We start from the raw sequence: 25042 nt of genomic DNA, 5'->3' as shown, positions 1-25042 counted from the left end.
GAAAATAGGATTCAGGAAAACTACTAAAGCACATGCCAACTTATAAAATATAAATAAGGAAGTGAGAAAGCCAGGGTTAAAAGGGACATTGTGTTTTCCCAGAGAACCATGGGGTTTGGCTTGGTTACATCAGGTTCCTACTCGACCGTTGGTTCATTCATTCATTTGCTCATTTAGCACTTCACTCTGAACAGCTCTATGGGGTAGAGAAATATGCAAAGGAGTGAAAGAACTTGTCATGGCTCAGGTTGGAAAGAAGAATCCAGAATTGCTAAAGCACAGTGTGAGGAGCCATGTGTGAACCAGAGGACCTATGCACTAGAATTCTCAGGGAGCCACACAGAGTGGCCCATGTGTCTGTAGTGAGCTGGGTTTGCGCCTACTTGCTGATCCTGATGGCATATCCACTTTGTGTTCTCATTTTAGCCACCACCTTGGGGGCTGAATGCGACAAGCAAGATGGCTAAAGTCAGCACCCAATACTCCCGCCCCACCCTGACCCACCTCACAGCAAAGACCGTGGACAGAGACCTTGATCGCGCTGAGAATGGCCTCAGCAGGTAAGATGGGCTTTTCGTTTCATGCTTGCCTCAGATTATTTGCAAAGCTGTCTCGATGGTGGGAAGGAATGCCACAGTGTGGGTTGGAACAGGATCTGTACAGCTGACCGGCTATGACAGGTTGCTCAACTGCGTCTAGCCTCCTTTTCCTCATCTGCGGTATGAGCCGGTCCAGTGTTGATCGTCTGGGTTGTGGTTAAGATAGATAGTGACTGCAACATTCTTGGCATGGCACGAGCTGTGTGGTGAAGTGCTCAATCAACCCTCACTGTCAGACCTAGGAACGATTCCTCCCACCCTGGGCCTTCTCGGATGACCCAGATAACCCCAGGAGACTTCAGATAACCCCAGAAGACCTCAGATAACCCCAGAAGGCCAGGCATCTGGAACTGGACATGCCCTTCCTGCCTGTGCCCAGTCGTGTTTTCCCACCCTGACCACGGGCTGAGTTTTCCTGAGGTCCACTTGGGTCATGGTAACAACTTGTTGACAGGTGAATACAGAAGCCCATGGAAACACTACAGAGATTTCAAAAGGAAAGTGACAAAGAATGCTTCTTTCATGAGAGAGAGACTCTTCTTTTTTTTTTTTTATTAGTGCATTCCAACTAAACACATTGTGCCATATTGTACATGCACATAACATAATTTGATCAGTTTAATTCCCCAATACCTCCCCTTTCCCTGCCTTCCTCCCTCCTCCTGACCTCCTTTCTCAACTCTAAGGGTGGAGAGATATATTCTTATCTTATGGAAGCAGAAATAGGATGATCCATTGAAGTTTCTACAATGTTCCTTGGAGTCATCAAGGAGAGCCACCACCTGCTCAGGATAGAGGTGGAGCAGCCTCGGGATGGAGGCATAACCCCAGGATCCTTCCCCAACTTCCCAGCCAGGATCAGCATCTCTCTCTTCACAGACAAGGTCCATATAAAATCAATTTGAACAAAGGCCTCTGGCACATCCACATACAAAATTTTAAGCTTCAAATCGCTCTTTGGGGGAAGGAAATGGTGTTTGAATGCAGCACCTCTTTGCCCTGAAATTCTAATTCTCTTTGAAAGCTTTTTCAGATAAACAGTTGAGACTTTGTGTACTGACATAGTAATTACTGATTATCTTTAATGATACCAAGAAGCCAGTTGAAACCTGTGTTGGTGTGGCTCTTGGCTAAGTGTCCCAGAGGAAGGAGCTACCATGTCTGTCCCCTGGGACTTCCCCGCCCCCATGTTCTTCACCAAATCGGAGGCCCGGTTTTCTGTTTCTCTTTTTTAAATTATTGGAGTTATTTTTCCAAATGTAAAGTCATAAGGAAGAGTGAGAATGCTTCCTTTGAATGAGAATATATATATTTACACCCTGAAAACTCCAGCAATAAAAATGTCCTCAGTTTTCCTTGGCTATTCAGATCTGTTTGGTTAACCCAATTATCTAGGAGCTATTTGGCACATTTTAAAAGATAATGCAAAAGAAAAAGATCAAAGAATATACTACAGATGATTGCAGTGAGAACAGAGAGCACCCCAAGTCTCCATCCTTCACCTGGTGCAGCTATTTTGGAATGAGCTTTGGGGCCTAGGATCTGTGGCCTATAGAAAAGAGGCTTTCTTCATGCTACTCCCCAAGTGGAGCCCAAAGCAATTATCACTAAAGAAACCCATTTTCCACCTGCTTCTCCAGGACTAAAGACTTAAAAATGAATTGGCTGCAATTTCTGGTCACATGTGTCCAATAGCAGCGGATTCCAAGTTCCTCAGGGCTTGAGAAGAGAAAAATGGAAATAAAGTGCCATATTCTCCAGCCTGGTGCTGAAAGGTCACTCTGTTTACTCTTATGTCCCCAAAGTCACCGGAAGAAGACACCACATGCTCCACAGAGCGCGAAGTTAATTACCAGTTTCCATTCTCCTGGGAACCTCTGTCCTGCCCAGTGACCAAGGGCAAAGGAAACCTTCACCTTACCATCATAAATGCCTCTCTATAAATACACTTAAAGTTGAGCATCTCACCTCATCTTTCAAAACAATCACTTCATTATGTGGCTGTAGTTGGCCTTGTTCTTGGCCAATTTCCAACTTCAGGAGGCCTCGAGCTTCTGAGATACCAGAGGGAAGCTTCAGGGTTGTCCCGACCAAGTTTGCTCATTTTACAGACTGAGGCCCTATCAAGCCCTTGCTCCAGACCCCTCAGCCTGCTGCAGGCAGAACAGGACCTGACCTCCAGACTCTCCTGCCTCTGTATTTCCCTGGAAGGTTCTAGTCCCCATTCTTGCATTGATTGCTAGAAGTTTCTCCCTTTTTTCAGGACCCATGTCTCCTTGGGGATCTCAGCTCAGGCACCTCAGACTCTTGATTCCTGTTCTCTTTCCATTCCCCTCCATCTGCTTGGTGAAACCAAGTAATTATGGTCTATGGGTCCTTTAACAGTGAAGGTTACCAACCTCCTACTTGTGTGATCATTGAGTGTACAATGTCCCTAACCGATAGGAACTTTCAGCTCCTTTATAATCTTACAGGACTGCTGTCATATATGTGGCCCCTCATTGACTGAAACATAATAGATGCATGAAGAAAAGGCCCCCTGGGATCCTTGAACTTGCATTTTAAAAGGCTCTCCTTTTTCTTCAGGGCTAAATGTCCTTTCTGGGATTGAGAGTTTGAGCAATACTCAGATCAACATGAAATTACCAGGTTTTTTTTTTCTTTATTTCCTTTATGAAGAGCAGGATGCTTAAGATCAGAGAGGGTAAGTGACCAGTCCACAGAACAGCCTGCTAAAAAGCACTGGATTAGGGATTCAAATCCAGACCTCTTGCTCCCTACTCTGCCGCCCCCTGTGCATTCAATCTACTTGCAGTGGCTCCAGCTGCTGCCAGTTGTGAGCTGGCTTTGGAATTAGAGTGGGTGCAGACAAAACACCTCCACCCTCTGGATAGCCTCTGGAACTTCTGGGCACCCGTGCTGTGACCAGCCCCAGCCCAGGTGCTACCCCGACCCCATGCCAGTTGCTCAGATTCAAGGACTCAAGAGATGAACTCGCTTGTCCCCGGTCACCTCCTCCTGTAACTGACCCAGGTGCTTTGGAATGTGAAGCCCACCTTTGCTACATACAGAATATCAGGAGGGCAGAGGAATTGGCTTGTGGACTGTGCCCAGGGCCTCCGAAGGGGTCTCTGGTGTGAACGCAGACAAGATGTGAGTGATCTCTTACGGGCTGTGGTGGGGAGCATTCCTTCAGGGGTTCTGGAACTAAAGCGCCATGTATTTTAATCTGTGCCATATATGAGCTCCTTTAGGGAGTGGATGAGGGCAGGTTTTGTAATAGGATGGGATGACATTGGCATCTCAGCTCTGCCACTTGGCCTGTGACCTCGGGAAGTTACTTAACCTCTCTAGACTTCCCTTCCCTCCCTTAAAGTGTTGCGTGGATTAAATGCTAAGAGGTAGGTGGTGACAGAAATAAGCCATCGACAAATGGCTGGTGGTTGGTGTATTGCATTTGCAAATGAGATGGTGTTGTAAGGAAAATCAGGGGTGGCTGATATTTTAGCAGCAGCCTGTGTTATAAGATTGGGTTTGGTCTGCTGCTAAGTAGCGGTGACCATCAGAGGCCACCAAAAGCACATAAACCAACAAAGACGTCCTGGCTTGTCCCCAGTAATAGAAGGTGGCCTCAGTCTCCCTGCCCAGCCAAGGCAAGAACTCAGGAACATGCTCACAGGAGAATATCTGTGATGGGGGAGAGACTTGAACCCAAGGAGGAATGTGGGTGAAGACAGGGCGAGGGTGGAGGGTCTGTCCCTGGAAAACCAGATGTGGCAGAGTCATTGCAGGTGGCCCTGCAGGAGGTTAAGCTGCCTGACTTTGTGTAGCTTCTGTAGAAAAAGTGGCCCTGCTGAGGGGAAGCCCAGGGAGGGAGGAGACTGCTGGCCCCGAGAGCTGTCCAGAAAGGGCTTGGCCAGTTGGCAGGATGGTGGTAAGCTCCAGGACTGGGATGCTGCTGGAAGGAGGGGGCAGGGCAGCTCAGCATCTGGGACTCAAGGACTCTGACTTCTAATCACTCACGGGGGACAGACAGCAGCTTTGCCCCCGGATGTTAATTCTTGCCTCCTGCTTCAACCACCTTGTTAAGAAAGCTGATTAGGTTGGAATAGGCCACGTGATGGGATTAATTGGCCTTGCTTGGGCTCCTCAAGGCTCCTAGGATGAAGTACAAATCCCCAGAGGCCGACGCCTGGCTGACTCGCCATCAAGTTGATCCAAATTCAGTCTCAGGAGGTTTTACACAAAAGACAAATACCCCCAAACACATTCCTGGTCTTATTCCAGGCAGTTCAACAGGCTCCTGCAGAGGGGTCCCCCTATCCTCTTTATGCACATACTTCTTACCGGGATAAAACCTGCCAGGGACGGGAATTACACAGAAGAGATCTCTGTCCCCTACCTATGCAATGCAGGGCACAGAGGCCAGGGTTTGACAAACAAGTGAGTGAATTTGCATTTGAAAGCGCTGTACAAATTATTTTGAGTGTGTCTGGAGGGCTAGGCCAGGGCCATGCAAATCTGGGAACCTCCCCCTTAATCCAAAGGGCTGCAGAAAGGCTACCAGACAAGCACACTGTCCTGGAAGTGTGATTGTACACATGAGGGACACTAGGAAGGCTTCCAGGAGGACCTGGTCTTAGAGAGTCAGATTTCAGCACACAGAATTGTGTTTGAACCAAAATCGTCATTCTGGAATCATTCTGTAAAAACAGCAGCTATGCTTCAAGATGGAAGGCACTCCACCCCAACACCATTCCATCCCATGCTCTGATGGGGACTGTGTCAACGTTTGCTGCCGTCTCCCCCCTATACCTTCACCAGCCTCTGGACAATGGCTGGACATGAGCCACCATCTTTGGCCAGTCTTGCTATAAAGAAAAGATGCATTTCTCCCCAAAGTCAGGGCCTGCTGGAGGTGAATGGAAGTGAGAGTCCTTGGGCTGCAGACCCGTGATGGTGGATGGCTTCCCTCATGCAGCAGGGCTCTGTCCATCTCCCTCCTGACTGTGTCCAGGAGGTGAGTAAGCTTGAAATCGATTTAGCTGCTGCATATTTGATTTGCTAGGGGCCACTTGCCATGTGAGGAGACACCCACAGCCCTGCAGCAAGGAATCGCCATGGAGACCAGAGAACCTGCTGGACCCCTGCAAAGCTCCTTCACTGGCCAGGGACCTGCCAGGTAACTGACCAGCCTTCACCTTGGGAAGGGGGAGGCTGGGGCAGAATGGAGGTGGATACATCTCAGGAAGACGCGCTGGGTGGGAATGAAATTGAAGTTTTGGAGAATAGGGCAGAAGCACAGCAGCCTGAAATCTCTCAGTCATAATTTCCTTCCTCTTAGATCAGATGTTCTGAGCTAGGAAGAGTCTAAGAAGAAAAAAAAAAAAAAGCCTGTCTTTATCTGAAAGTGATTTAATAAAAAGTGATGTTAAAGTACTTGCTCAATTCTGGAAGATTTCAGAAAAAAATAAAAAAGTCAATCAGCCAGCCATAGGTGACCACTGGGTTGACATAGTGGTACATTAAGGCAGTGGTGACCATTGTCCCTGGCAGGTTTTATCCGGTGTCTGTCTAGACTCTATAGCAAGTGTCCTTGCAAAAATATTTGAAAGATTAGCAAGACTCCAAGCTCCGTAGCACTCTGTATCCTGGCTGTCATAGCTGCACCACCTTGAGGAAGTCATTTCATCTTTCCAAGCCTCATCTAGAAATTCATCTCACAGTACCTGCCCCGCGGGTGGTGACAGCAGCCTCAGAGCCAGGTGCCCACTCATGACAGGTGCTCAGCAAACACTGGGATATGTTGTTTCTTTCCAGCAAATTATTTTACAGCACCACAGTTTTACAGTCATGTGTTCTGTAGCTTTTTTACTTAAGATTACCACCAAAAAAAATCATTCATTTATTTACCATATTTTTCATTGTGGAGAATACTACTCTACCATGATTTATTGACCAGCTCATTGTAGTTAAGAGATTTCCGGTGTTTTTGGTTTATTAATCAAATGCTGTCTTAAGTCTCTTTGATCGCAAGGGAGAGAGGACTTTCAAGTATGCTCAGATTAAAAGGCTGGGGTAGGGCTGGGATAGGGCTGGAGCAGCCACTGCTTAGTGCTACAAACTGTCCTGGAAATGGAATCAAAGGGGCACCTGGGAGGGGTGCGGGAGGCAGCTGCCTTCTTCCTCCCTCTCTTGTTCGGTGTCATGGTCTTTTTTCTTCACCTCTCCCCCACTTCTGGCTTTCTGAGCTCACACAATGGCCTTCACCATACAGTCTTCAGTGGACACAGCCAGCCCCAGCCTGGATTGGCTCTGGGTTGTTCAGAAGCTTGAGTGACTTGTTATGGGTCAGTTGTCCAACCCCAGTCCTGTTGGCTGAGGCAGGAGTAAGGGACATGTCCTTGGTCCTACTCCTTCCACAGAGTAGAGGAAGGGGGCTGTCCAGAGCTAAGAAGGGCCAGGCAGGCACCTCAAAATATGTCAACAGCAGCAGCTATCAGCAATATTTTCATGCTTCAATGTATTCCCTTAGGCCAAGGACACAAAAGTGGGATTAGGTCAAGGTATGTGACAATTCATGGCTTAGTTGCAAGTTGCTCAGAACTGATTTTAGCAGGACACAGTGGTGCACACCTGTAATTCTAGCAGCTCTGGCAGCTGAGGCAGGAGGATCACAAGTTCAAAGCCAGTCTCAGCAACTTAGCGAGGCACTAAGCAACTCAGTGAGACCCTGTCTCTAAATAAAATACAAAATAGGGCTGGGGACGTGCCTCAATAGCTGAGTGCCCCTGAGTTCAATCCCCAATACCCCCAGAAAAAAAAGACCCTGCTTAGTGGATATACAAACCTGAACCCCTGACCCACACTCTCCTGGTCATCTCTGCTTCTCCAGGGTCCTCGAGACCAGGGAGAGGGCTTTCCCTATCTTTCCTCTTCTGATGGCTGCCCTCTGATGGCCCTTCCAGGTTGGCACGCCTCATCATCTCACTGCGCACGTGGGCTGCCAGGCACTCGCTCTGCGAGGACCAAAGATCTGACTCTCTTCTGGACCGTTTCCGTGGAGCTGAGCTCAAGGAGGTGTCCAGCCAAGAAAGCAATGCTCAGTCACAGGCGGGCAGCCAGGAGCCACCAGACAGAGGGAGAAGGTAAGAAAAAACCACCTGCACCAGCCGGCCAACAGGAGTCGTCTGCTTTGACGGGTTCACCTTGGATGCCCCTTGCTGACCTTGAAGCAAGATCCCTTGAAGAAGACATCTGTTGTCAGGAGCAAGGCTGGAAGCTCGGGCATCCTCCACTGGGAGTCCAAGCAGTCCTGCAGGAAAGGAAGTCCTTGGGCCCAAGTGCCCAGCTTCATCTGACCACTGACCCCCTCCTACATGGAGCCCTCTACATTCATCAGGGGCCTCCGACGATTGCTCTCCCTCAATGACCCTCATCCCAGACTGCCCTGTGACCCATCTTGCTATAAAGAAGGGCCTTTTATACCAGGACCCTTTGTAGGGGGCACCTATGTTGTACTCACAATTATATATATATATATATATATATATATATNNATATATTTCTAATTAGACCAGTTGGTCTAATTTTTTAGGGGACTCATCTATGTCCCAAGACAGGGTAAGAGGCAAAGGGTAGGGGAAGGCTGGGGCAGAGTATGTGCTTTCTGGTAAGAGGATCTGCCAAGCAAGGGCCTCCGAGCATCTTGTATGACACATGGTCAGACTGGGAAATAAGCAGAGGGTCTCTTTAGGATACCTAAGTCAGTCTGCAGGGAGGAGAGCTCAGATGTAGAGGGGAACCTGGCCTCCCCTAGCCTCACAAGCAAGTGAATTCTCATCCAGAACTTGCATTCTGGGGAAAAAAGGGTTTAAAAAGGTTGAACCTTTAAAATATGTTGCAAAGCTCTCTTTGGGCAGAAGCCTGTAGGTAATGCAAGACTTGTAAGGTGAGAGATTGCTACAGAACAGATGGTTCCTATATAATTTGCTAGAGACAATGCCATTTGATTTTGTATCAGTGAGAAGGACTCCAGTTTGGGGCTTCCCCAGTGGGTCTAGGAGGACCCTGGGGAAGTGAAGGTGGCAAGCGTCAGGAGATGTGTTGGATCTTTCTGGAGCCTCCTCTGTGACCTCCATCCACATTTGTGTGTCTGAGGGTTTGAGGGGATATATTTACAGTACAGATTGTACAGGAGATTGCAAAATGTACAAGCATTCTTAAGATAAAATATGAGAGTTCAAGGTCGGTCATTTCTTGCTGGTGACCACTACAGGACAGCCACTTTCTATCTCCTCTACTGGGGAAAGATGGCAGAATGCACAGATTTGAAGTCGCCTGCTGGGGAGGGATCTCAGGCACAAGGTCTCACGTGGGCTGGGACTATAAACCTGTGGGCTCCCTGGGCTACGGGAAGAAGACCGGGGCACCTGGGTGCTAGCAGGGATATGTACAAGTCAGTCCCAGGTTCCCAGGGCCAGGCATCCCAGATCCCAAGCATGCTCCATAAGTAAAGCCTACATGCTACTGACTGCCAAGACAGAAAGACAGGAGGGATGGCAGAGAGGTATGGAAGAAGAGGAGGGGGAGCAAAAGGAAGGTTCTTAACAACCCAGCCAGACTGGTTTGTCAATTCCTTTTTAGCAAACAAAGACTTCCTTAAACAAATTGATCAAATCAAATTCCTACAACCTTAGGCGAATGGACATGGATGCTGTAATCTTGATTCATTTCCCAGTGTGACCAGATGAGCACAGGGTTGGGCAAGGACCACATCCTGAGTATACCACAGATCCCTGGTCAGCCATCAGAAGGGCCACTGTGATGTATTGATGGGGCAAGGTGGTAGTTGATCAATCAGAGAGGCTTCCTGGAGAAGGAGGCTTTTTAATTTTTGGATGCCAAGTCCCAACTTCAAAGCAAGGTGTATGCGGAGATAGGTGTTAGTCCCCTGTGTGGGTTTGGCCTTGTGATATTGGGGCATAGAAGCCTGTACCCTGGAGCTGATGGCGCGTCCACTCCTTGGGGGATTTTCAAGTGAGCTGAACCAGAATAGAAATTGTGGCCACGTGTTAGATGGGAAGACAGAGGCTTGGGCAGGGCAAGAGAAGTAGCCAAAATGCCATTTGGCCAGAAATCCAGCATCATAGAAGCAAAGGCCCTAAGAGACAGGTGGCAGTGTCACTAGTCACTGGCCTCAGTCCCCGTGGTCTCCTGTGAGCTATCTGCAGTGGCCAGCTACAGGATAGGAAACCTGACTTTCTTAGACTAGCTGTGTCAAAAACTGTCCTGACAGCCAAGAACCTGTGCAGGTGAGGGTGACCAGGTATTGCTGCTGCTGCAGGGTGTGTCCATCCTGACGCAGAAGGCTCCACTCCCTACCTGAGAAGGGCCTGAGGGCAGAGGTCCCAAGGGTCCATTTCTGGCCTGTGGTGTCTGACACACCAACTGGTTACAGGATTGAATGACAGGAAATCCAGAGGGACTGGAGACCGGAAGTTGGATGAGATTCAAACCATCAATTCCTACCAATTCTCATTTATTCGGAAAAACCTCAGCTCAGCCCAGCCCAGCATGGGCCCTCTCTTCCCCCAAAGAAGCTTTAACCAGAGCTAACTAGTCCCTAATGTTTTTTTTTTGTCCCTGATAAAAAGAAGTCCTGAGTTCTTTAAGCTGTGAACTAGAAGACCTGGGGAGGGGGAATTGGGGCATTAGAATAATCACCTGGGGACACTGGTCCTGAGTCACTGAAACTGATTCTGCCTCCCGCAGTGCCTGGCCCCTGGCCCAAAGCAACACCAATGCCTCCAACAACCCAGAGGAGGCCTCCAAGAACCCAGAGGAGGAGTGAGTACCCAGGCTCAGCGGAGCCACTTCCCTTCCAATCCCAGGATCCACCCTCCCCGCCTTAGTGGTCCAGCTTTGTCTCCCCCTTGAATACTCCTGCTTCCCAATCCCACCCCAAGCATCAGTAGAACATTCTAGAATCCTGTTCCTTTGGCTGGAAATCCATCTGTCTAGGAGGGGAGGGGACAAGGTCTGGATGACTTCTTTGTGGAAGTCATTTTATCTCTGTGACTTCATTTTTCTCATCTATAAAGCAAAAGGGTCTGGTCAGATAAACTCCTGAAGGTCTAACCTCTTATGTGGCGATCTGAGGGTGCAAAAGCGGAGTTCCTGGGCAGAGCATTGACGGTCACCTCAGTGGTGCGAATGCGTTTTCCATTCTAGGACTTCAAGCTCCTGGGTGCCAGTGAAATGCCCCCATCTTGAGGCCAACTCAGGCCAGTGACACTCAGGGTGTCATCAGGGGAAGAGAAAGGGGGAATTTAAATATTTCCAGAGACCAGCCTTTTGAAAGGGTGACCTGCTGTGATTTCTTTCTGTCACAGACGCTGAGCTGGCAGATGAGGGTGATTCTCACAAGTGCCACCCACGAGCCCCAGGAGTGAGTGTGTGTGTACGTGTGTGTGAGTGTGTGTGCAAAATTATCAGGGTGCATCAATGCATGTGTGTACAACTCTCCAGCCACACAGGACATCTCTTTACGGAATACCAAGGGCAAAAGGACTCTTCACCAAAGGCTAGGGGGGAACTATCAACATCATCAAGAAATGCCCGTTTCTTGACTTCCAACTGACAGAGACACGGGCCAACACTTTTCTCTTCTCCCATTACTCAGATTTGTTTTCTTGTTTCCTTCCACAAAGGAAGCATGTATTCTGTTTGCATAAATTTGAACATCAAATTCAAAGACTCAAATACAGTCAATTAACAAAAATGAAATGATTTCAACACCACAATAGCTGCTGTGATGTATGATTGAATTTAAGGCCAAACCTGACATGAGACCCCCTGGGAGACTGGGTTTTGAGTCTCTTGGGCAGGGAGAAGCTTAGGGTGCTGGAAACCAGGGATCGAGATCCTGCAAGGCCATTCATCTTCAAGATAATGGACTTGCAGTTTAAGCCACTAAATGTGTGATAATCTTTCTGTCAGCAATAGAAGACTAATTCAACAGCAGACTCTGGGCCCCTGTGTCCTGGGGCTGAGACGTGGACAAGGATGGAGGTGGATGGGGTTGGCTCTTAAATCTTCTCAAATAGGCGAATTTCATGGGTCCACACTGCAGTCAATGACCAAGGGATGAAACTGGGAACTGTCCTCAAATGGGGACACCTGGGCACAGAAGATATGGAAAGTAACCCTCCCTGGACACTTCCTCCACTTTTCCATCACATAGTTAGTTCCTTAGGTCTCCATAACTATTTCCAAATTGGGCATCATTTTGTAGGACTTCAGGCTCTTTTTCAGCAGTCCTGGGTGGATTTGTGGATGCAGCTGTATGGCTCTGTGTCTTTCCTAGACCCTCTGCAGTTGGGGAATCAGAGGAAAGGCCTGTACCCCAGGGCGACAGGCCTGGACAAAGCAAGCTGAGCCTGGCGTAATAACGCTACACAGGGATAGGTGCGCTCGATAAGCTTGTGTGCAGCGCCCTCTGCTGTCGATTTCACGTTAAGACTCCAGGGGTCACATCACAGTAGATTCAAGAAGGCAGAGGATGGGTGACTGCTCTTCTCACTTAAGATTTGAATAATGTATTATCCACTAGCAAAAGACAAAATTAGAAAAAATTACTTAAAGACCTTAACTGGGTTTTATTCACAATTAACCCCCAAACTAAAACAAATTCTAAGAAGGTTGTAACACGATCAAGCGCCATTTATGGAGAGAAAAAGGAAGTGAGGTGGAGACAGAGCCTCTGGTTACAGCCGGGCATTTTGCCTTATTCAAATCAGCGGGTCTCCGGTGATTGACAGAAGCTCAATCACAGTCCCAGCTGTGATTGGCTGGGACTCCGCTATTTAATGTGAGGTCGTCTTTAAAGCAGTTTATATACTATTTAGTATATAAATATTGCGATTCAAGTGTGGAGGCATCCTCCGAGGATCTAAATGTAAGCTAACACCATTTTATTCATGTATTCATTGCTGAAAACTTGGAAGACAAGAAAAGATCCCATAAGCACATACAAAGTACATTTTTCTGTTAACAGCAGAACCCAGCTATCAGTGAGAACCCCTCTTAAAATATTAATATTCCTCCAACTTGTTTTTAAATATGTATTTTTTTAGTTGTAGGTGGACACAATACCTTTATTTTATTTTTATGTGGTGCTGAGGATCAAACCCAGTGCCTCAGGCATGTCAGGCAAGCACTCCACCACTGAGCCCCAGCTCCAGCCCCCTCCAACTTTTTTTCCTAGGCACAAATATTGAATAGATAAATAGATACAATATATCAAAGATAATTACTCAACATTTGTATTCCAACTCAGTCCCCTAAGAGTTCTGTGACCTTGGGCAAGTTACCTTGACTAGTCCGTATGTCAAGTTTTCTGGCTTATAATTTGTGATTTGGGGTTTATGAGCCATGACCTCAAAGGATTGTAATAGTGTCTTACACAGCTGTGTGAAGGGTTGAAACGGTGCCTGATAAATATGCTCAATAAATATTGATCATTGTAGACAGAATAGCCCTTCTGTCCCCACTCAAAAAAAAAGGGGGGGGGAAGGGGAGAAAAAGAAGTCTCTACTGTCCTAATCCCTGAACAGTTTGCCCCATGTAGCAAAGGTGACTTTACAAATGTGATTAAATTTAGAAATCTTGAGTTGGGTGGATATCGTGGATTATCAGGGGGGCCCAATATAATCACATGAGTGCTTCAAGTAAAAGACATAGTAGAAGAGCAGATCAGAGTTGAAAGGGAAGGAGGAGGGAGATTCAGTAAGTGGAACCTGGCCACCACCACTGGCTTTGAGATGGAGGAAGAGTGCCACAGACCAAGGGGCACAGCAGGCTCTGAAAGCTAGGACTAGCCCTCAGTTCACAGCCAGCAAGAAAACAAGGGCCTCCATCCTACAGTTGCAAGGAACTGAATTCTGCCAACAGTCCACAAAAATCAGGAAACAGATTCTCCCAAACAGCCTGCAAAACAGATCACAGCTCTGCTTGATGTTAGTCTAGGGAAGTGACACTGGACTTCTGACCTACAGATCTACATGATAGATTTCTAAACCACTAAATGTGTGGGAATTTGTTCTGGCAGCAAAAGAAAACCAGTTCACTATTATTTAAACTCTTTTATGGTCTGCTTTTTATTTATTTTATTTATTTTGGAACTGGGGACAGAACCCAGGGACGCTTCACCATTGAGCTACATCTCCAGCCTTTTTTTTTTTTTTTTGAGACAAGGCCTCACTAAATCGCTGAGGCTGGCTTCAAATTTGCAGTCCTCCTGCCTCAGCCTCCCTCATCACTGGGAGTACAGTCATGTGCCACCACACCTGGCTGCTCTTTAACTTAGAAAATATTAGGAATAGTTTTCCCATATTGCTGCATATTCTTCCACAACATCATCAAGTAACCTCACAGAATTCTATTGCTGATCTTCTAGGGCATGATTAGATTGCTTGCACTTTTTGATTATTGTGATGACTCTGCTGTATGCATATTTGCATAATTATTTTCTTAGCAAATGCCAGATAAAAGCATACTGGTCTTTTTCAATGACTAGACATTTTTCTCAACTATGCCTTCTTCCAGAATGTGGAAGAGTGAGATCAGAGGGGCCCAAAGGTGATTGCTATAGATTTCTCCCTTTAACAGGCAAAATCTCTTACCTTTCACTTTGGTTTCTTCAACTGGGCAATGGGGCAATAATGCCTGTCTTGAAAAACTTTTGTAACCATCAGTTTACATAACTTTTAGAATAATACCTTACCTAACCCTTAAAAGGTACCCAATATGATCTCAGCTATTCAGGAGGCTGAGGCAAAAATTCAAGGATCAAAAGTTCAAAGCCAGCCTGGACAACTTAGCAAGACCCTGTCTTAAAATAAAAATTAAAAAGGGTTGGGCATATAGACCCTGGGTTCAATCACCAGTATCATACACATACCAGAAAGCAGAAAAGATAAAGAGGAAGGAGAATAAAGCCATGTGTACCAGCAGGACCATCCTGCAATGTCTGAATATGCATCTGAACTTGGCTTCATTTGCAGGACTTGACTCTGAGATTTGCCACTAAAAATACTCCTTGACTTGAGTTAGGGCAACATTCCAATAAACACTCTTAAGTTGAAAATATCCCAAGTCAAATGTACATTGAATACACCTTACCTATCAAACCTCCCACCACAGCCCTGCCTACCTTAAGCCCTCTCCGAACTCGCATTAGCCCACAGCTGAGCAGAATCCTCCAACACAAAGCCTGTTATATATGGTAATAAGAGATCATGTGACTGACTAGGCACTATGGCTCCATGCCACCAACCAGCATGGAGAGAGAATTGGATTGCACATTACCAAGCTGGGAAAAAATCCAAATTCAAGGTCAGGTGTCTACTGAATGCATATCTTTGACACCATTGTAAAGTCAAAATAATCATTAAGCTGAACCACCTAAGCCAGGGGCTGTCTGCACATGCCTCACAAAACTGTTCTGACTTCTGCTTCATTTCTGCTCTTGGGTTCCCTTCAGTGGGTCCAGAGACAAGTTTTGAGAACAACTTACAGGCCACACCCTTTGCATCAAAGCACAGAGCTTGATACATGACTTTAAAACTCAGTATGTGGATTTGGGTTTTCACCACCGACCTCAAAATGTGTCTGGTCTCAGGATGTCTTCGACTTTCCCAGGAGCTCATGGAAAAAGATCATAAATTCTAGAACTTTGGATAGAACCACTAATTTCTTGGGGTGTACTCGAATGGGGTGGTTCGCCTCACAGTTTAGGAATAATAGATGATAATAATAAAATCAATAACCTCATTTTAGCACAAATTCAGTGAGGGAAGCAGGGAGGGTTCCCAAGGGCATACTCTTGGGCTTCCATATTCAAAGGAAAGCAGCTTCCTTGGAAACCCCCAGTCGGGGTGTAAATGCACATCTCCAGGCCCCAGCTCTGGAGGGGGGATGGGAGGGCCTGGGAATCAGCACTTACACAAAGCTCCCCTGGACGGTCCCAACGCTCCCTCACTAGTCCTTGGTGACATTGCCAGACAGCATTTTCATTTCCAGAATCCTGAAGGGCAAGGACGCTGCCACATGTCACACAAAATATCATTGTCATGACTATGGCTTCCTGGGGAGTTGAGCTGGGAGGGAAGGACCCCAAAGTCTGCCCTGGATTCCAGCCTGTCTTCCCATTCAGGGACACCGTGTGTGACCCCCTGAGACTGAGAGGACACTGATGTGTATAGTCATTGTCCAGTGTCAACCTGAAATTACCCTCAGTTCTCTAAAACCCTCCCAAAGCCACAACCCTTCAACACACTGAACTGTTTGTGAGTGTGTGTGTTTCCAGAAAGAAGAAGGAAGACTTTGTGATGGATCCCTCCAGCAACCTCTACTACCGCTGGCTGACCACTATTGCCATGCCAGTCTTCTATAACTGGTGTCTGCTTGTGTGCAGGTAGGTGCAGGGGCTGGGCCATCACTCGAGGCGGGCTGGAGCAGGTGAGGGCAGCCATGGCCAGAAGATGGAGTGTCACCCAGGATCTCAGAGTTCTGGTCCCCTCACAGCCACCTTATAGCTCTGGTGCCTCAGTTTCTCCACCTATAAAATCAGGAGGTTCTCCAAGAGGACTATGGGGGTGCTCTAAGTCACTGCTGACAAGCTGGGCTTGAGACGCTCTTTGTATACGAACCACATTTTCTTTATCCATTCATCTGTTGAAGGGCACCTAGGTTGGTTCCATAGTTTAGCTATTGTGAATTGAAGCTGCTACTATTTTGAGGGTGGATGTGGGTTTGCAGGGTGTTCCTAGGCAAGCATGTACTTTGGGAAGTTTAAAAGAAGCTGTTGCTCTTCTGGAGAGAAGCACAGGCTTTGGCACTTTTCTAAGTGAGCTGCAGGTGGGAGGTGCAGGGTTGAATTGGTGCTTCCCAAGCACCAGGGGAAAATTAAACCTTTCCTAGGAAGTGATGTTTGTAAATACAGGGACAAGATACTGCTCCTCTGAAGGGGCTCCAGAGGCTTTCCTGAGCAGAGCTACCGGGAGAGGGACCAGAGGGAGCCACATTCAATAGGGGCCTTTGGAGCATTCCTGAGCAGGCTACCAGATGAGGATGCAGGACTGGCAGCTCTATTCTGCAGGCAGGCAGAGTTGGGGGTATTTCTGAGAAAGTCTATGGGCTGCAAGTTCCTGAGCAGGGATGAGGGCCATACTCTGCTCTCTCAAGGTAAGCCAGGGATCTAGGAGCCCTTCCCAGCAGACCTGCAGGACAAGGATGCAGAATACGCTGCTCTTCTGAGAGCAGCTGGAGGGCCCTAGGCAAGCCTGCAGGACAAGCATGCAGGGGCAGGTCTCTACACTTCTGAGAGTCAGCGAGGACTTGGGGCTCTCCAAAGCATGATAGGACCAACCAGGATGCAGCCCCGAGAGGGTGAGGGGTGCCTTTGGGGCTTTGCTGAGCTGACATGCAAGACCAGGACACAGAGGCAAGTCCTTCCCCTCTGACATTAGACAGTGGGCTTTGAGGCATTCCTGAGCAAGACTGCAAGACAGACAGCTGCTGCTCTGGGAGACAGCGTGGTGGCATTTCTGATCACGCATTAGTCATCTTTCTATCACTTTGACAAAAAGCCTGAGATAAACAACTTAAAAGGAGGAAAGGTTTATTTGAACCCAGCTTCTGAGCTCTCCCTTGATGGGCAATTTTTTGCTTTTGGGCCTGTGACAAAGCAGCAGCATATCATGGGGAGTGGGTGATGGGGGAAGCTGCTCACCTCAGCATGAAGTATTGGGGGGCCAGGTCCCCATCTCCACTTCAAGAGCATGCCCTCAATGACCTCCCTTCCTCCCATAGGCCCCATCTGCTAATGGTCCCACACCTCCCAGGAGCAGCACAGGCTGCGGTCACGTCTTTAACACATAAGCCTTTGGGGACATTTAAAATCCAAGTCATGACGCTACCCCAGTGTAAGAGGAGTCCTGGGATGGCCTGAGAAAGGAGTGATCAGCTCTCCTGAGGGTTTGCAGGACAAAGAAGGGAATGTGGAGACCTCTCCTTGCAAGTTAGCAGGGGGCTGCACTGCTCCCTGCCTGTCAGTCAGAATCTGAGGACCCAGGAGTGAACTGTTGCTCTTCAGAGGGTTGCTGAGCAAGCCACAGGAAGGGCCACAGGGACAGGCTGCTGCTCTTCTGAGGTCAGCAGGGGAGTTCCGGGGTGTTGGCTCTGTGAGAGAGAGAGAGTGTAAAGAGGAAAAGATAGGAGATCTTCACTGGCTTGTTTAGTTGTCAGTTTCTCAGTTGTCACACTTTGTTGTAGGTCCTTAGCCCCATTACCTGACTCTACCAAGAGGCCTAGAAAAAATGCACCTATTAGGGTTTTATAGCTCACTGTCACTCTTTGGGGTCAATCCCAGCTCTCTTCCTCCTTCTCCTCTGTCTTCAATTCCTCCTTCATTTTTGGTAATGGGCTCAAAGCAGGACTTTGTGCATCCTCTACCACTGACCCACGCTCCCAGCCCCTGGCTCTTTTTAGCAGCCCCATAACCATGGAACAATAACTTTCTAAAACCTGAGTCTCTAGAGCTGGGGTGCAGCTCGGTGGTAGAGCACTTGCCTAGCATGTCCAAGGCCCTGGGTTCAAATCCCAAGTTCTGGAGGAACAAAAAGAAACTCTGTTTCCTCATCAGAGGCCTGGGTTAATACTCTGGGGTTCTAACCCTGCAAGCAGGACTGTCACTGCGTGAAGTGAGCCATGTTTACGGTACGAAGATGCTGCCTGGCCTGTGTTCTGACAAGTGGCCATCTGTCTCATCTCTCATGCTGGGTTTGTCTAGGGCCTGTTTTGATGAGCTCCAGTCTGAGCACCTGATGCTGTGGTTGGTCCTGGACTACTCATCAGATGTCATTTATGGCTTGGACATGCTGGTACGCACTCGGACAGGTGAGTCTGTCCCAGGCCTGGAGACTGCTCTGAGCCAGGCCACAGACTTTGGGGTTAGGGGGATATTGGGTACCACATGGAATGCTCAGAGAGATCCAGAATAACAGGTTGGACATTACCTGTCTTTGACCATGAGAGGCCAGGAGGTCTGGGGACCATTTAACCATGAAGATGGGTGCTGCTATTCCAGGTCCCTCTATGCTGAACCTTGGAATGGACCCTGAGCAGGGGTCAGAATGCCTATGCTCTGGGCTCTGCTCTCCCAGAAAACTGAAGGGCTTTGAGCAGGTCAAGCTGTCTCTGTGGACATCTATAAAGCAAGAATGCCACACTTCAATCTGGAAGGACCCCTCCAAGCTCTGCCTGTTCAAGACTGGTAGCGGAGCAAAAGGGAAAGTTACTCAGTAGCTTTCAGAGCACAGTGCCAAGGACATGAGACCTCCTTCTACTGCCTCTACCAGGACTAAAACTCACCACCCCTCAGGCTCAGAGCTGTGCTCCCTTTTCTAATTCACAGGAAGACTGGCAAAAGCCCTGCTTATTTCTTTCAAGATTTTTAAACTAAAAACTGTGCCATAATTGTCCATGTTAACACCACCAGGTCACAGCAAGCACACCTCTCTCTATGTGTCTTCGTAGTTTATAAAGCATTCCAAACACATCTCATGCTCTCATTGGAACTACTGCACAAGACAAGAGGTGCAGGATGGTGGTCTCCGTTTTTCATTTAGAAAACAAGGCCAGAGACACTGTGTGAGTTGCTCAAAGTCCACAGACACTACCCAGTTATGCCACACGGGCTCCCACACTGGTGCCTAGCACTGTCACTTAGAAGACCTCCCATGCATGGCTTGAGGCTTACATGGTGACCTGCCAGCCCTGGGGATCTGCCACTCTGCTGCACATCATTAGCTTGCACAGGCTCAGAGCTCCATGAACAGTCCATTGGGCTGGCTGTCCTTGATCTCAGCCAAGTTTGGTGCAACAAGACCCCTCGCTCAGACGTTGACTCTTATGCCTGTGTTCCGCCCTGGGCAACACCAGGTGCATCAGGAAGTTGGGGGAGAGGGAAGCACAGAAACCAAGTGGCTGTGGATCATGGTCCAAGGGGAAAACTCATCAGAATTGAGAGAAAGGTCTCAAAGAAGTGTCAAGACGTGTCAAGGCACAGGAATGCTATGTGACAGCCCAGGCACTCAATAAGTACATGTGCAATGGCCCTTCTATCCCTCTGTGTCCTCGGGCTCAACCAACTGAGGATTTTTGTATCCTTGGGCAGGACGGGTAGGTGGATCTTGGAACCTACCCGCCCAAAGACACCAAAGACACCAAAGGAAGAATGGATGACAAAAGAAGGAGGTGAAGAATAGGGGCTGGAGGTGGGGTGTCCTTTATGTGTGGACATACTTTATGTGTGGATAAACTTGATTTCCAATTTTAATAGAGGTGACAGCCTACCCCCCATATAGCCTCAAAGTGTGGCCCTGGACCAGTGGCAGCAGCACCCAGAACCTGTTAGAAGTGCCCCAGACATCCAGGCTCAAGCCCTCTGTGTCCCACTGAACCCCCCATAGGGGACTCTGCTGCTTACCCAAAGTTCAAAAGCACCCATTATATTACTCTCTCTATTCCTATGCATGTTAGGAAATAGCGAAAACTGAAAGAATGCAGGTCACGAGTTCCATGATAGAGTGCACTGGTCGGAACGCCTCTTAACTCCTGTATCCAGCCTGTCTCCTGCCAGTCTGAGTCTTTGGACACAAATCCCAGACTTCTAGCAGCTTAGGAGACTATAATGTGCAACCAGGAGGAGCCACCCCACTCCTGGGGAGGGTTTCTCAAAGGCAGGTTGTGCCCCATGAGACTGGTGAAATCAATTTGATAGAATCTGAGCTGTGTGTTTAAATGTTTATGATTGATATTCCAGTGTACCCAGCCAGAAGCAGAGGGAACAGTATTGTGACCCCTACGGCCCTCACCCAGTTCCACACTTCCCAGCTTCTTACCCTCTGTCCGTCACCTGCCCCACCCCGTCCCTTTTTTTTTGCTGCCTGGAATATTTTCAAGCCAATCCCAGGCAATGAACTCTTCAGCTCACTCTGACTCTGAAAGTTAACTTAGAAAAGCCCCTTTTAAAATCAATACACACATATATGTACCCATTTATATTTATATATAATATACAATTACATAAATAATAATGTATAAATGTAGAAAATATATAATTTTATAAATTTTGCATGATTTATAAAATAAAATATATCATAAAATATATAATTTATGATTTTGTACATTTTAAATTTCATATAGATTTTATTTTATTATTTTTTAATATTTATTTTTAAATTATAGGTGGATGCAATGTCTTTATTTTTATGTGGTGCTGAGGATCGAACCCAGTGCCTCACACATGCTAGGCAAGTGCTCTACCTCTGAGCCACAACCCAGTCCTATATTTTATTTTTATAATTTTATGTATTTTAAAATTTTATATATTTATATGAACTATTATAATTTATATATTATATAAATAATAATTATTAATTCATAATATATAACTTATAAAAAAGTATATTATACAATATTTGTAAAATATAATTTATAAAATAAATTATATAAAATTTATAAATCATAAAATTATACACATTGTAAATTCATATAATCATGTATAATTTATAAATAATATGGTTATATATAAATTTATGTATATATGATTATATAAATAGTACATGAAATTTATATAATTTTATATAAATTTATGTATATAGATAATACATGTATAATTATGAATTTTATATATATTAATAATAATGTATATGTAAGTAAAAATTTATATAATTATATATTAAAATTATATTATATATAAATCATATATACAAATTTTCATTTATCCTTTAAAATGTAATAATCTTTTCCTGCCTTGGCCTCCCAAGTAGCTGGAGCACAGGTGTGTGCTACCATGTCAGGCCCAATTATTTTTTTATGAAATCCATGAGGAGATTTTTAGGACTTGTATGTAACCTGATTTTCTTAGAAATGGAAGATTATGTAGTCACCCTTCCTCTTTTCCCTCCCCAACCTCACTCTGCCACCATCTGATGGTGAAAATATAACAGGAAACCTAAAGGTCAGGATGCCAACATGGATGATACCCAATCTATTTTCAACATTGCCCAACTGATCTGGTTTTTGAAAAGCTGAATAGAATATAGAATGCATTAGAACATCATCGAAGAAAATCCGTGAGTGTGAGTTTCCCACAGCTCTTGGAAGCTGCTGTCCTTACATAGGTGTCACTGCATAGTGTGTAGTCCTGATATAAAATACCTTTCTCTGCCCGTGACCAAAGAAAGCCAGGTGCTCTGATGCCCACGTGACCTTCTTTTTCTTCTTTAGGTTTCCTCGAGCAAGGCTTGATGGTCCAGGATACTAGCAGGCTGTGGAAACATTACACAAAGTCCATGCAGTTCAAGCTGGATGTATTGTCCCTGGTCCCCACAGACCTGGCTTATATAAAGTGGGGCATGAACTACCCAGAACTGAGGTTCAACCGCCTACTGAGACTTTCTCGCCTCTTTGAATTCTTTGACCGCACAGAGACGAGGACCAGCTACCCCAATGTGTTCAGGATTGGGAACTTGGTCCTGTACATCCTCGTCATTATCCACTGGAATGCCTGCATCTACTTTGCCATCTCCAAGTTCATCGGTTTCGGAACAGACTCCTGGGTCTACCCAAATATCTCCAAGCCAGAGCATGCACGCCTCTCCAGGAAGTACATTTACAGTCTCTACTGGTCCACCTTGACCCTGACCACCATCGGTGAGACTCCACCCCCCGTGAAAGACGAGGAGTATCTCTTTGTGGTCATTGACTTCTTGGTGGGTGTTCTGATTTTTGCCACCATTGTGGGCAACGTGGGTTCCATGATCTCGAACATGAATGCCTCCAGGGCTGAGTTCCAGGCTAAGATTGACTCCATCAAGCAGTACATGCAGTTCCGCAAGGTGACCAAGGACTTGGAGACCCGGGTTATCCGCTGGTTTGACTACCTGTGGGCCAACGGGAAGACGGTGGATGAAAAGGAGGTGCTGAAGAGCCTTCCAGACAAGCTGAAAGCCGAGATCGCCATCAACGTGCACCTGGACACCCTAAGGAAGGTCCGCATCTTCCAGGACTGCGAGGCGGGGCTGCTGGTGGAGCTGGTGCTGAAGCTGCGGCCAACCGTGTTCAGCCCTGGGGATTATATCTGCAAGAAGGGGGACATTGGGAAGGAGATGTACATCATCAAGGAGGGCAAGCTGGCTGTGGTGGCCGATGATGGGATCACCCAGTTTGTGGTCCTCAGCGATGGCAGTTACTTTGGGGAGATCAGCATCTTAAACATCAAGGGAAGCAAGTCGGGGAACCGCAGGACGGCGAACATCAGGAGCATCGGTTACTCGGACTTGTTCTGCCTGTCCAAGGATGATCTGATGGAGGCCCTCACTGAATACCCTGAGGCCAAGAAGGCTCTGGAGGAGAAGGGACGGCAGATCCTGATGAAGGACAACCTGATCGATGAGGATGTGGCCAAGGCTGGGGCAGACCCCAAGGACATCGAGGAGAAGGTGGAGCACCTGGAGTCCTCCCTGGACATGCTACAGACCAGGTTTGCGAGGCTCCTGGCGGAGTATAACTCCAACCAGATGAAGGTGAAGCAGCGGCTCAGCCAGCTGGAGAGCCAGGTGAAGGGCAGTGGGAGCAGCCCCCCGTCTGATGCGGAGGCTCCCGATGAGGCTGCAAAGACAGAGGCCAAACAGTAGTGAAAATGAGCTGCTCCATGGGGGCCGACTCTCTGTGCAACGCTGTATGTCTGCAGCTGTGTGGCGGAGGACTCAGCTGGGGCTGCATTCCTCATCCTGCATTCTGCTCATCCTTTGCAAGCAGTGTGACTGCAGGAGAGAGCTTTGGTTTTCTTCTCTAGAAAATGGGACTCAGGATGTTAGCTCCAGGGAAGTGCCAGGTTACTGTAAGATCTTCATGAAATTCCAAGCAGGGCAGGGAAATGTGGAGTGTCCTCAGTCCAAGCACATGCAAGTATGTATGGGGAACTGTAATAATTTGCTTCTGAGACAGATTCTCACTATGTTGTCCAGGCTGACCTTGAAGTCCTGGCCTCAAGTGATCCTCCTGCCTCAGCCTCCCAAGTAGCTGGGACCACAAGTGTGTGCTACATGCTGGCCCAATTTTTTGTTTTGTTTTGTTTTTTTATGGAATCCATGAGGAGATTTTTAGGACTTGTAACCTAATTTTCCTACAAATGGAAGATTACTTAGTCACCCTTTCTTTTTCCTCACCTCCAACCTCACTCTATCACCATCTCATTATGAAAAGTTACAAGCGGGGGCTCAGTGGTAGAGCGTTCGCCTAGCATGCGTCAGGCACTGGGTTCGATCCTCAGCATCACATAAAAAACAAAATAATAATAAAATAAAGATATTGTGCCCACCTATAACTAAAAAATAAATATTAAAAAAAATAAAATATAACAAGAAACTTAAAAGATAGGCAGAAACGAAAATTCGATCTTATATGAGATGGTCTGAGGATGTATTTCTGAGTCTGATGTCTCTTTACATGCTTGCTGGGACCCCTAGAAACCCCAGCCTTTGGTGGTTCTGTGGCAAGCACAAATTCTGTGGGAGGCCCCTTCAAATTGGCAAAGCAATACTAGACTCCCTGGCATATGCAGCCACAGTGACACCAGGATCTGCTTCCTAGAATAGAGCTTCTCTTTAGGGGAAGAGCGGTGTCCCCTTTTCACTTGCCAAAGGGATTCAAAGACAGCTTCCGTTCTTGTCCTAGGACTGGGACCTCTGAGGACAGGATGCTGTGGGCCATCACTGATCATTCAGGGACTCAGAGAAATTTGGCAGACACAGGAATTTAGACAAACTCTGAAGAGAGTGCATTGCATGGTGAGAATGATGCTGGGAGTCCCCAAAGGAGATTGGAACCAACTGCCACTGCCGGGATAGCCTGCTGCTAGGGCTATGTGACCCCCCGGGACGAGCTGTCCTACCTCCAAGAGGAGAGCTCTGTTCAGGGAGAGGCTTTTAGTTTGGAGGTTGGAATGGTGTCGTAAGTCAAAAATGCTGTTGACCGGGACTTGTAGAAGATGAGGCCCATAATCCGTATCTTTACAAACTGCTCCTTCATACCTGAGGAAGCCTCAAACCCTCTTGGAATTCCATCCTAAGGCAAAGCTTATAGCTAGCTGAGAGCTTGCAGATTGCAGAAACTAGGATTTTTTTTTAATCCAATAAATATAACTACATTAACATTTTATAACAGATTTGTATATTTTGGTTCTGTGATTGCAAATTATACTTTCTGTGGTCTATCCTTCACTTGAATACACATTGCAAATTACACAATGATGAATCTTTCTTTTTCTATTCCCCTTCTCTTCTCTCTCTCCTTCCCTCCTCCTCCTTTCT

At 46.9% G+C, this 25042-nt stretch overlaps 1 protein-coding gene across 1 annotated transcript; it reads left to right on the top strand.

Moving 5' to 3' along the window:
- The first annotated feature begins 459 nt into the window (after window positions 1–459).
- Window positions 460–23919, top strand: Cnga3 (cyclic nucleotide gated channel subunit alpha 3). Its single transcript, XM_015499651.2, has 7 exons — window positions 460–560; window positions 5668–5781; window positions 7568–7747; window positions 10374–10448; window positions 15970–16077; window positions 18454–18560; window positions 21957–23919. Exons 1-7 carry the CDS (start codon window positions 460–462, stop codon window positions 23363–23365), a joined length of 2094 nt encoding a protein of 697 aa, XP_015355137.1. The 3' UTR covers window positions 23366–23919.
- Window positions 23920–25042: the final 1123 nt, after the last annotated feature.

The sequence above is a fragment of the Marmota marmota genome, unplaced genomic scaffold (assembly GCF_001458135.2).
Source record: "Marmota marmota marmota unplaced genomic scaffold, marMar, whole genome shotgun sequence".
Lineage (NCBI taxonomy): Eukaryota > Metazoa > Chordata > Mammalia > Rodentia > Sciuridae > Marmota > Marmota marmota.
The sequence above is the reverse complement of the archived record's forward strand: the minus strand, read 5'-3'. Positions and strand labels throughout refer to the sequence as shown.

What these genes read in the sequence shown, in the direction of transcription:
- Cnga3 (XM_015499651.2), top strand. Translation starts at nt 460, where the DNA reads ATGGCTAAAGTCAGCACCCAATACTCCCGCCCCACCCTGACCCACCTC. An exon ending in TCCAAGAACCCAGAGGAGGA is followed by an intron (nt 10,449 to 15,969) that starts GTGAGTACCCAG and finishes GTGTGTTTCCAG; the next exon opens with AAAGAAGAAGGAAGACTTTG. An exon ending in TGGTGTCTGCTTGTGTGCAG is followed by an intron (nt 16,078 to 18,453) that starts GTAGGTGCAGGG and finishes GGGTTTGTCTAG; the next exon opens with GGCCTGTTTTGATGAGCTCC.